Source organism: Bufo bufo, chromosome 2 (assembly GCF_905171765.1).
Source record: "Bufo bufo chromosome 2, aBufBuf1.1, whole genome shotgun sequence".
In the NCBI taxonomy this organism is placed as follows: domain Eukaryota; kingdom Metazoa; phylum Chordata; class Amphibia; order Anura; family Bufonidae; genus Bufo; species Bufo bufo.
In genome coordinates this window covers 475,911,546-475,923,935 of record NC_053390.1, presented here as the reverse complement: position 1 = coordinate 475,923,935, position 12,390 = coordinate 475,911,546, and the positions used below count along the sequence as shown (strand labels likewise).

Here is a 12,390-nt window from a genome sequence, read left to right as displayed (position 1 = left end):
TGACCGGCCTGATTTTGTATAGGCGGTCATAGGCAGGATCACCTCGTGGGGGACATGCTGCATTATCTGCATAATGCAGGCATTTCCGGATGGCCTCAAACCGGGAGCGTGTCATGGCCGTACTGTAGAGTGGGGTCCGGTATAGGATGTCCCCACTCCAAGTACAGCCTGGCACTAGGTTTTATGACTAGGCCCATGTGCAGCACGAGGCCCCAAAATGTCCTCATCTTGGCTGCACTTACCGGGGTCCAGCCTAGCCAAAAAGGAACCCGGGTTTTGAGCGATGAACTGTTGGGCGTACAGGTTCGTCTGCTCCACCATTCGATTTACCAGTTGGTCACTGAAAAAATGACTAAAAAAGTCGTATTCAGTGAAGCCCACTGTGTAAATCTGGATATCTGGTTGTCCAACAAAATCAGGAATCACGGGCTCAAATCGCCCTGGGGTACACCAGTCAAGTTCACCTGCAGGGGGCTCAGGTGGACTGACCTAGTGGGCCGGAAAACTAGTACGAGCCCCAGAGCTGCTCGTACTAGGATGGGCCACAGGGTCTCTAGCATGGGGGTCCCCTCGATCCGCTTGATGATGAGGAGGACGCAGATGACAAAAGGAACGTGGGGTCATCCTCGTCCTCACTGGGGCTCTCGGACTTGGAGGCAAGGAGGGCGTATGCCTCTTCGGCCGAGATCGTCCGGTGGGCCATAGGGGAGTGTGTGTCTGCGTGTGTGTGTGTGTGCGTGCGTGTAAATCTTTATTAGGTGTGTGTGTGTGTGGGGGCATGGGTGTTCCCGGACTAAAAATAACAAAAAGAAAACTAACAACAAAAAAAAAAAAAAAAAGAGCCCCAAAAAATGTGAAAAAGAAAAAGAAAATTCTAACTCGCTGATCAGCCGTCCGAAGCTGATCAGCGGTGGGGTGGGCGATGCACTAACAGTGGCCGGAGAGGAGAGAACGGGGAAGTTAACCCCCACCCGACCGTGCAGCCAATCAGAAGAGATCCTGTGAGGTGATGTCACCATCACCTCACAGAATCTAAGGATGGTGATTGGTGGTGTATTATCACACCACCGATCACCATCCTGTTCCGGGTTATCGGGTCACCAGAGACCCGAATAACCCAGAAACGCAGCAAACTGCAGGTCTGAATTGACCTGCGGTTTGCTGCGATCGCCGATGCGGGGGGGTCACAGGACCCTCCTAGGCATTGTGCCAGAGTGCCTGCCGAATGAATTCGGCAGTCACTCAGTTACGATCACCGCCTGCGGCGTGGCGGTGATCGGAACTACACAGGACGTACGGGTACGCCCTGTGTCCTTAAGTACCAGGACATCAGGGCGTACCTGTACGCCCTGTGTCTTTAAGGGGTTAAAAAACAACCTCTACTGGGCAGGAAATCGGAGTATGCTGCACGTGCATTCTGCATAGATTTTCTTTTTTCTTCTGTCTTATTGTTAGCAAACTCGTTCATACCTGCCATTGCTGCTTCCTTTAAAGCTCTCTCCTTAATACCATACCCCTTTCTTAAATTAAAAATAGTACTAACAAAGACCCCCTCATTTAGGCCTTAAATGTATCCCATACCAGTTGGGTCTTTGCAGAATTATAATTAATATCCCCAAAATGCACAATTTCCTGTTTTATCAACTCATGATTGTCCATTATCCATATCCAATAGGGATTTTGTCTAAATGGAGGTCTTACCCTACCTAGGTTGTGCACCATACAAAGCTCAAGGGAAAAGGGTACATGGTCCGAGAGAGATCTGGCCTCATATTTCATCCTTTTTATGTATCTCAGATATTTCTCATTCAAGTGAACAGAGCTTAGCCCCGCCCAGGCCAGTTGATACTAGTTGTGACGTCACTGGGCCTGGAGTGCCGCTGCCTTCTTAAACAGCTGATCGGCGGGGGTCCCGGGTGTCGGACCCCTGCCAATCAGATGCTGATGATCTATCCAGAGGATAGATCATCAGTTTAAACAAACTGCAAAACCCCTTTAAGGCGAGGTCTATCCTAGACATTGAATTTGCAGATCTATTTACACAGGAATACACTCTTTCCCCCCGCCTCAGGCATCCCCAAACATCCACAAAACCTATATTTATATATCTATATTTATCCAAAAAAAACTACATTTATATATAATAATTTCTTACAAAAGTTATATCAAGTTAAGCCTAAAAATATATTGAGTAGAATTTCATGCAAGCACACATAAGCCTGTCATACTTGCTGGGACATTTTAAAGCTTTATTTATTTAAAAGGGCTGGCCTATCGCTAAGATATGTCACTGATGTGAAACAGGTGCAGGTCCCACGTCTGGGACCTGCACCGATCTCTAGAATGAGGGCCCCAAAACGAAGGAGAAAGTATTGTGCATGTGTGGCGTGCTCTCTATTCACTTCTATGGGAGTTCCTAAAAGAGGCGAGTGAGCATGCTCAGCAATTTCCAGAAATCCCATAGAAGTGAATGGAGAACGCACTACCCAAGCACGGCCACCAATCCAGTCAACACTCAGCTATTTTCAGCACACTTATAGAAGTGAGTGGAGGGTGGATGGGCTTTTGCGGTGCGCCCTCACTCACTTTGGGAGCCCCTTTCTAGAGATAGGTGCAGGTCCCAGAGGTGACATCAGTGGCATATCCTAGTTATACACCACCAATTTGTGAGATTGGCCAACCCCTTTAAAACCTTTGTAGGTTATAATTTCTCTAATAATACATGCCATATACATTCAGGGACAGACTGGGAACTTAAAGTGACCCTGGAAAAGACCCATGTTGTAGATTGGTCCAAATTGACAGTGGCAGGAACAACAGAAGTAGGTGGGGCCTGAAATACCATTCTGAAGCACAAAATACTGCTTTAGCAGAAACAAATATGACATTGTGGCACAATATATTGCCATCCTCGGTACAGTGTTCAACTGTATCACTATCCTAAGGACCATGATGCAATTGAATTCAGGAGGGCACCTGGAGCCATTGGCCAGATGCATAAGTACCTGGTGCTCCTAGCATTAATTAATACTTAGAGCATCAGATCATTATGTACCCAGCCAGTGGTTTACGAGAAGGGCTTGGGCAGCCCGCTGAGCATTGGCCCACTGGGAAGTTTCCCTGTAGGGTCTATGGCTAATTCGCCCCTGTATACATGAATTATTATAGGTGGGCTTACACCGATGCTACCCGTGTCACAATCTTCTATGTCCATGGACCATTCTACATGACTAGCGAATGGAAAAATACAGAAATAATAATAACTTTATAGAAGTCAGTTTGTAATGCAAGGCTCTGTTTTATCAGTGGTGATGGCAAGAATTTATTAAACATGTTCAAGCAAGATCAGTTTGGGAGGAAACAAATATGTTTGCAGCACATATCATTTCTGAGTTTAGTATAAAGGCACTCATGTAATGTCACATTGCTGTGACTTTTGGCTCTGCATTTTCTTCTTCGACCCACTTGCCAGCGGCTTTCTTGTTTTCCTCATATTCTTTTAGCTTGTCTTCCAATCCTTCTTCATCAAGCACAGCATTGTCATAGACATTCATATTAACTCTGTAAGTATACAACAAATATTACTTAGAAAATTAAACATGAGCTATGAACTTAATATATTACATATATTTGGAAAGTTTTTATCATCCATATATGTAAACAAGTCTTTTAAACAGTGGGGATCTGTCTCTAAGGGCCCTTTCACACTTGCGTTGTCCGGATCCGGCGTGTACTCCATTTGCCGGAATTACACGCCGGATCCGGAAAAACGCAAGTGAACTGAAAGCATTTGAAGACGGATCCGTCTTCAAAATGCGTTCAGTGTTACTATGGCACCCAGGACGCTATTAAAGTCCTGGTTGCCATAGTAGTAGTGGGGAGCGGGGGAGCAGTATACTTACAGTCCGTGCGGCTCCCGGGGCGCTCCAGAATGACGTCAGAGCGCCCCATGCGCATGGATGACGTGTCCATGCGATCACGTCATCCATGCGCGTGGGGCGCCCTGACGTCACTCTGTAGCGCCCGGGGAGCCGCACGGACGGTAAGTATACTGCTCCCCCGCTCCCCACTACACTTTACCATGGCTGCCAGGACTTTAGCGTCTTGGCAGCCATGGTAACCATTCAGAAAAAGCTAAACGTCGGATCCGGCAATGCGCCGAAACGACGTTTAGCTTAAGGCCGGATCCGGATTAATGCCTTTCAATGGACATTAATTCCGGATCCGGCCTTGCGGCAAGTGTTCAGGATTTTTGGCCGGAGCAAAAAGCGCAGCATGCTGCAGTATTTTCTCCGGCCAAAAAACGTTCCGGTCCGGAATTGAAGACATCCTGAATTCCTGATGCATCCTGAACGGATTTCTCTCCATTCAGAATGCATTAGGATAAAACTGATCAGGATTCTTCCGGCATAGAGCCCCGACGACGGAACTCTATGCCGGAAGAAAAGAACGCAAGTGTGAAAGAGCCCTAATATGCCATCCCAGTCAGTAGTCTTTTATTCCATGGTGTTAAATGTTACAATTATGCTAAAAAGGGTATAGCAGCTTCAGCCCACTATGTTGATCAGAGCTGAGTAATGGCTGCAACCCCTTCACTAATTATACAGTAGCTGTCCTAGGGATCAGTTGCTATTAGTGAAAGCTTTTTTATCCATTTTTTATTTTTCTTTGCATATAAAATACAGTACATAATAATCCACTTTTAATTTACAATACGCTCAAAAAATACCCTATTCCCTCCTACCCACATTTCAAGCTCTAAAGGGAGAAATTCGATAAATCTGTGGCAGAATGATATATTATCCTCTTCCAGCATATTGGTACATTTCTCTATGGCCTCATGCACACAACCGTTTTTCGTGTCCGCATCCGAGCCGGACCCATTCACTTCAATGCTGAAAGTGCAAGTGAATGAGGGTTGGGTGTGCTCACCTGTATGTGAATACTCATGGAAGCACGGATTGCCGTCAGGAACCGGACGGAAAAAGATTCTTAATCATGAAAAAGAGAGGAATAATCCAGCTTCATCTTCAACGTGGCAGCTTTATTGGTAAACGTAGTGCATTAAAAACCATACAGACAGTCCATGTCAACGCGTTTCGGATCCCCTTAATGCTGATCCTTAATGCTGATCCACAGGATCAGAATTAAGGGGATCAGCATTAAGGGGATCCGAAACGCGTTGACATGGACTGTCTGTATGGTTTTTAATGCACTACGTTTACCAATAAAGCTGCCACGTTGAAGATGAAGCTGGATTATTCCTCTCTTTTTCATTCACTTCAATGAGGCCGCAAAAGATGCGGACAGCACTCCGTGTGCAGTTCGCATCCGTTGCTCCGTTCTGAGGCCCCGCAAAAAAAAATAGCATTTCCTATTCTTGTCCGTTTTGCGGACAAGAATAGGCATGTCTACAATGGACCGCACATTCCGTTCCGCAAATTGCGGAAGTCACACGGGTGGCTTCCGTTTTTTGCGTATCCATGGTTTGCGGACCGCAAAAAATGGAACGGTCGTGTGCATGAGGCCCAAATCAGGACTTTTCAGTAGCCAATGTTTCCAATTCTTAAAGAGGCTCTGTCACCAGGATCAACCCTATTAAACCAGGCATATAGCCTGGTAGGGTTGATGTAGGGTCATTCCACACAGAAGTGGAGGCATCATCGGCTTTATCTGCAGTCGTCTCCACCGTCCTCAGGAGAGGGAGAGATGTGTCTGGGATTCGAGCCCACAACCTTCTGTATCAGAGGCAAAGCACTTACCCACACAGCCATAAAGGCTGCATTGCCACTAATTGAAAACATATGAGACTTATACTGTTATAGCTGGCTAAGTGTACATCTATACACATGACAGCTGCCCTAACACACCCAGCACTGCTATATCTCTATATGACAGCTGTCCCAGCACACTCAGCTCTGCTATATCTCTATATATGATAGCTGCCCCAGCACACCCAACTCTGCTACATCTAATACACATGACAGCTGCACCAGCACACTCAGCTCTACTATATCTCTATATATGACAGCTGCCCCAGCAAACCCAGGTCTGCTACATCTATACACATGACGTCTGCCCAAACACACCCAGCTCTGCTACATCTATACACATGACAGCTGCCCCAGCACACTCAGCTCTGCTATATCTCTATATATCTATCTACTGTATAGCAATACTTAGAGATATATAGATGTAGCAGAGCTGGGTGTGCTGGGGCAGCTGTCATATATAGAGATATAGTAGAGCTGAGTGTGCTGGTGCAGCTGTCATGTGTATTAGATGTAGCAGAGCTGGGTGTGCTGGGGCAGCTATCATATATAGAGATATAACAGAGCTGAGTGTGCTGGGACAGCTGTCATATAGCGATATAGCAGTGCTGGGTGTGTTAGGGCAGCTGTCATGTGTATAGATGTACATTTAGCCAGCTATAACAGTATAAGTCTCATATTTTTTCAGTCAGTGGCAATGCAGCTCTTATGGCTGTGTGGGTAAGTGCTTTGCCTTTGATACAGAAGGTCGTGGGTTCAAATCCAAGCAGAAACTTTTCTGAAATACAAGCACTGACTCCATATATGGACATACAGGACGGGACACAGGAAGAGGCTGCATCGCATCGCTGACATGGAGGTAAGTATAAGTGTTTTTATTTTTATTTTAAATACCCGACTGTTACTGCCATGGGGGGAGCGGGAGGCACTTGATACTGGCACATGGGGGAGGGGGGTTGGCACCTGATACTGGCACATGGGGGGGAGGGGGGTTGGCACCTGATACTGGCACATGGGGGGTTGGCACTATGATACTGGCACATGGGGGAAGGAGAGAGGCACTTGATACTGGCACCACTTTTGGGGGGGGATGGCACTATGATACTAGCACTTTTTTTGTGGGGGAGATGGCACTATGATACTGGGACATGGGGGGAGGAGAGAGGCACTTGATACTGGCACTTTTTTTGGGGGGAGATGGCACTATGATACTGGGACATGGGGGGAGGAGAGAGGCACTTGATACTGGCAGGTGGGGGGGTTTGGCACTATGATACTGGCACATGGGGGTGGGAAGGAGAGAGGCACTTGATACTGGCACATTGGGGGGAAGATGGCACTATGATACTGGGACATGTGGGGGGGGAGAGAGGCAGTTGTTACTGGCACATGATGGGGGGGCATCTATGGGGACACTTACTGGCACATTATTGGGGGGCATTATGGGGGACACTAGGCCGGCAGCCTATCAGAGGCCGGACACTGGGGGCATCTACTGGGGCACTATATATGGGGCATTTTATACTGGTACATTATGGGGGGCACTAGCAGGAAGGGGGGAGAGGAGCACTATGGGGGAATTTACTGTGGGCACTATATATGGGTATTTTATACTGGGACATTATGGGGGCACTATGGGGACATTAGCTCAACTGGGGGAATTACAAGGGGGTATTTTTGCACTGTCTATTATAAGGAGAATTATTTCTACTGGGGGGGCATTATGGTGGGCTTTATTACTCCCCCATGGTATGACCCCCTAGTAGCAGCACCAGCCTCTCCCTGCTCTGCTATTCCTCTGCCCCTTCTCCAAATCCTTATTATGAAATCTTTCTCATTAGGATAAAATACATCAGCTCCACCGAGCCCCCGGCCAAGTGTTGAAGTGGTGTCCGAGATCCCCAAGGGCCAAGCCAAGTAACTGTAAGTTTTCATGTGAAATATGTTTATGTTAGTTGGGGGGCGGAGCTAGCGCCTGACCGGTATGGACGTGTGTGCCTGAGCTCTGCTACCAAGACCCGGCTTTATATTGGCTTACGTTAGCTACCTGGCATTTAGAATGGGCAAAATCGGCCAGCAGAGAGCGGGGGACTCATCCCTCACTCAAAAGCACTCGACAAACTGTGGGGATATGGATAAGTTTATTAAAAAAGCTGCCGCAATCTGTGCAGCTCAGGAAGCATGCCAGAGGCATGCAAAGAAACAGAGGAGAGTGAGCCGGATCTTCAAGCTGACGGCAGCGATGTGGAAGATCACAAACATCGCAAACACCTCCCAATCTCCAGAAAATACCTGGACTCTGCTTTACAAAGAGCGATGGAACCGCTCGTGTCTGAACTATTCTCCCTGAGACAAGACGCCCGGCATGTGGGGGGCAGGGTAGAAGTCCTAGAGATCAACCAGGCCGTGATCCTGGATTTCCAGGCGGCCACAGCCATTAGTATTCAGAAATGTCAAGCACATCTAAATGCTGCATTTAGTGCCCTGGAAGACCAGGAAAATCGAGGGAGAAGGAACAACCTGCGCTTTAGAGGTGTCCCAGAGATGGACTCTCCTCAAGACTCCGCAGAGATTGTTAAAGAAATTTGCGATGACTTACTGGGCCCAGAACGCTCCGCTTCGACTGTCCTTGAGAGAGCTCACAGGGCTTTACGTCCGAAACCAAAGGGCAATGAGCCCCCAAGAGACATCATATGCCGTTTCCTCCACTTCCAAGATAAGGAGGCAGTAATATCCAAGACCCGTCAGCCAGGAGGAGTGAAATACAACGGGGTGCAGATAAGTGTCTATCAAGATTTAGCCCCAATGACACTTCAAAAAAGAAGATCCCTCAAACCCCTCACAGATTGGCTCAGAAATCATAAAATCCTCTACAGATGGCAGTTTCCTTTTGGATTATCTTTTTCCTACCTTGGCAAGAGGATCACCATTAAATCTCATCTGGACTTAGGCCCAACATTTGATCTCCTGGAAATTCCTCCCATGGAAATCGTGGACTGGGATGCAGTCCAGGACTTAACAGCACTACCGGAGCTACCCAGGATTGTGCCCTATGAAATAAAAGGCACTCCCAAGGCCCAAAGACAGAAGGAGAAGAAGAAAAGCCAGCCCCTCACCCCAAGACGCATAGCTACAGACGTCTTCTGAAGCAAAGTCGCAATATGTCTCCTCATTATTTGTCTATATGATGAGTATAAACCTATTAACTTTCCCTACCTGTATCCCTCTTTTCCTTCCTATCTTTCCTTGTCAAGACACATTTCTCGATTCCCTCTTTCCTTCCTCTTGCTTTAAGTTATACCCAATACGCCATGTCCTTTTCATGTAAGGCATCCTGTGACATAACCCTTCAATGTCTACCTCTTGATATATTATCTCAGGATGCTCTCAGTAATCTTTAGAAATATTTTGCTGTCAGTGCCACCATGCTGTGTTATATAATCAGTATTTCCTAACCTTTACAGTGCGATATACCTAACGACATTGGGCATTACGGTCCATGATGGCCCTTAATATATCAGGTATTATAGTGCCTTATACTGTTTTCAGGGACGTCCGGCTATTTTATACACCCAGCTTTCCCTGACCGCTAATGAGTAGCTTACCCTGCATTATTGTGCCTTAGGATTTATCCCTGGTCACGTTGTCTCATGACGTGACCAGAAATATAACTGCCATATAAAATTCCTGGAGATACAGTATATGATTAGGCTAGGTACGCAGTTTTCCTTATCGATATACCCGGTGACACATTACCTCAGTATCTCCCTTCTAATATTCGGACTTACTATATGTCAGGCATTATACTGCCATATTGTGTTCTCAGCGCCTTAGGGTTATATTATGTATTCAGCGGCCTCTGGCTTAATCTCACTAGTTGTCAAGTACTGTATTGCCATACTACTTTCTTATGTATTCAGCATTATAGCGCCATATAGTGTTCTCAGCGCCTTAGGGTTATATTATGTATTCAGCGGCCTCTGGCTTAATCTCACTAGTGGTCAAGTATTGTATTGCCATACTACTTTCTTATGTATTTAGCATTATAATGCCATATAGTGTTCTCAGCGCCCTCGGGCTATAATATGTATCTAGCGGCCTCGGGCTTAATCTTAAGAGTATTCAGCTTGGTATTACCATATTATGTACTTCAACGCCCCAAAGTTTTATTTTTAGGGCTTATTATGACCCTTTATACACTCGGTAATATGTTACCTTATGTTGTTACTAGGGATATCCGATTATTTTAGGGACCCATCATTATTCTGCTTTATTCTGTTTTCTGCGCCTGTGGGCTATGTTCTGTATTCAGCGGCCTTTGGCTTAATTCTATACTGCCGGTATTTTATATCCCTTCAAGGTTTTAACCCGATTTCTAGACCATACACAGTCCGACTATTTATCTAATGGTCCTTAGGTTAACTCCTTCCTCAGGGTTACCCTCTGCTTTTTTTTAAACTCCCCGAGCTTAAACGACTTGAAGTTATATCTAGATTTATTTTCCCTCCCTACCATACCCCCCCCCCCCTTACCCACTGATATACCTCCATATATGTCCCATCTTACTCTCATATTAGATAACCTAGTGAGGGAGATTTTGACAATTCGCGCCCACACACATATATCACCCATTCCATAAGATATCAGCCTTAAGGTTTATATTATACTTATAACAGAAAGCCGGGTCCATTATTGGCAAATGCCACTTTCCCCCCCTTCACAGGTCCTTCAGGACTACGTTGTTGTGTTCGATCACATTATTCTATTATTCATTTTATGTTTGTTTTACTGTTCTTTTCCTAGGTCTCTCAATAGTCAACGGAGTGTTCATCCGAAGTGGGTCATCTCATCATCAAAATTACGTCCTTCATTTTTACCAATCCGGCTAAAGGCTAAGTACCCTTTGCAGTTCACTGTTATAACAAGCTATCATACATACATAACTCAGCAATTTACCTCTCCTCTTCATCCCTATGATGGCTATTAGAATTGCCTCTTATAATGTTAAGGGCTTCAACTCACCGTCTAAACGGAGCCAGATTTTTGGGATATTGAGGAAAAATAAAGCAAACATAGTTTTCTTGCAGGAAACACACTTCAAGACCCACCACTTTCCTAACCTGTCATTTTCATTCTAACCTACATGGTTTCATTGCGGTTCCCCCACATCTAACTCTAAACGTGTGAGTATTGGTTTTCAGAATAAGATTCCCTTTATATTAGTCGAGCAACTATGTGACCCAGATGGTCGCTATATAATGATCAAAGGTAAAATAGGCTTGCACCTGTATACCTTTGTAAATATCTACACTTCAAACAGCTGCCAGATATCCTGGCTAACATCAGTTTTGCTAAAATTGGAAGCTTTTAGAGAAGGTATTACAGTATTAGGTGGAGATTTAAACCTGGTCTTAAACCCTTTCATCGACTCTTCCTCCCATAAATCAGCTCAATCCCAAAAGGGCATTCGCTCACTACTGCGAACTTTGGCCAAAGCCCATCTGATTGATGTCTGGCGCACCATGCATCCAGAGTCCAGAGATTATACCTTTTACTCATCAATGCACAGGTCATATCAACGATTAGACTATTTATTTGTTTCAAAGGAACATCTCCAATTGTGCTCCACAGCTGAAATAGGTTCCATAATACTATCCGATCATGCTCCCATATATCTCAACATGAAATCTCCCCTTAATCATAGGCCCACTAGCCACTGGCGATTTAATGAACAACTTATTAGCTCGCCGAACACCAAATCTAAGCTGAAATGCTTTTTGGAAGAATACTTTAATACGAACTGCACTTCCGAGGTAACACCCCAAACAATTTGGGATGCTCATAAAGCATTTATTAGGGGCCATTGTATCAGCCTAGGTGCCCATCTTAAAAAGGAGAGACAAAAACAGATTCCCTTCATGAAAAAATCAATTCTCTAGAAAGCGCCCATAAAAGATCTCTATTAGAATCACACTTACAGGAACTGTAGGGCCTCCCTCAAAAACCTCATGAATGTGGCTTCTGCCAAGCTCTTTTTGCACTCTCAATATAAAATATCTGCGCATGGAAATAAAGCCTCCCGCTATATGATGTCCAGGCTCAAACGTCAGAAGCTAAATCTTTGTTCATAAACTGAAAACCCCAGAAGGTGAATTAACGTTTGAATCAAATAAAAATAGCTTCTCTATTCAGGGATTACTATGAATCCCTCTATAACCTAAGCTCACCGCAATCTCTCTCGGGTGACACAGAACCTAAGCCATTTAATAGTTCATATTTGGATAACCTGGCCCTCCCTTCACTCTCAGAACAAGACAAAAACCACTTATCTTCACCCTTCTCCTCTGATGAACTTTTCGAGGCCATAAAAAATTCTCCCAGAGGGAAATGCCCAGGTCCTGATGGACTCCCGACACCTTACTACGCGTCTTTCCACGAAGTACTGATCCCACACCTTCTCCCAGTTTTTAACAATACACTGCAGGGTATGCCACTTTCTATTGATATGACCAGAGCTCATATCACATTAATCCCAAAAGAAGGTAAAGACCATTTTCTATGTCCCAACTACAGACCCATTTCCCTTCTTAATATAGATTTAAAACTCTTGGCAAAAATG

General features: G+C 45.3%; 1 protein-coding gene across 1 annotated transcript in view; it reads right to left on the bottom strand.

Moving 5' to 3' along the window:
- Positions 1–3,311: 3,311 nt before the first annotated feature.
- The window catches only part of SMIM24 (small integral membrane protein 24), a 225,183-nt gene continuing 216,104 nt past the window's right edge, over positions 3,312–12,390 (bottom strand). Inside the window, exon 4 of the mRNA XM_040420425.1 lies at positions 3,312–3,561. Coding sequence (XP_040276359.1) covers positions 3,420–3,561 — 142 coding nt within the window. The 3' untranslated portion in view covers positions 3,312–3,419. The remainder of the gene's footprint in view (positions 3,562–12,390) is intronic.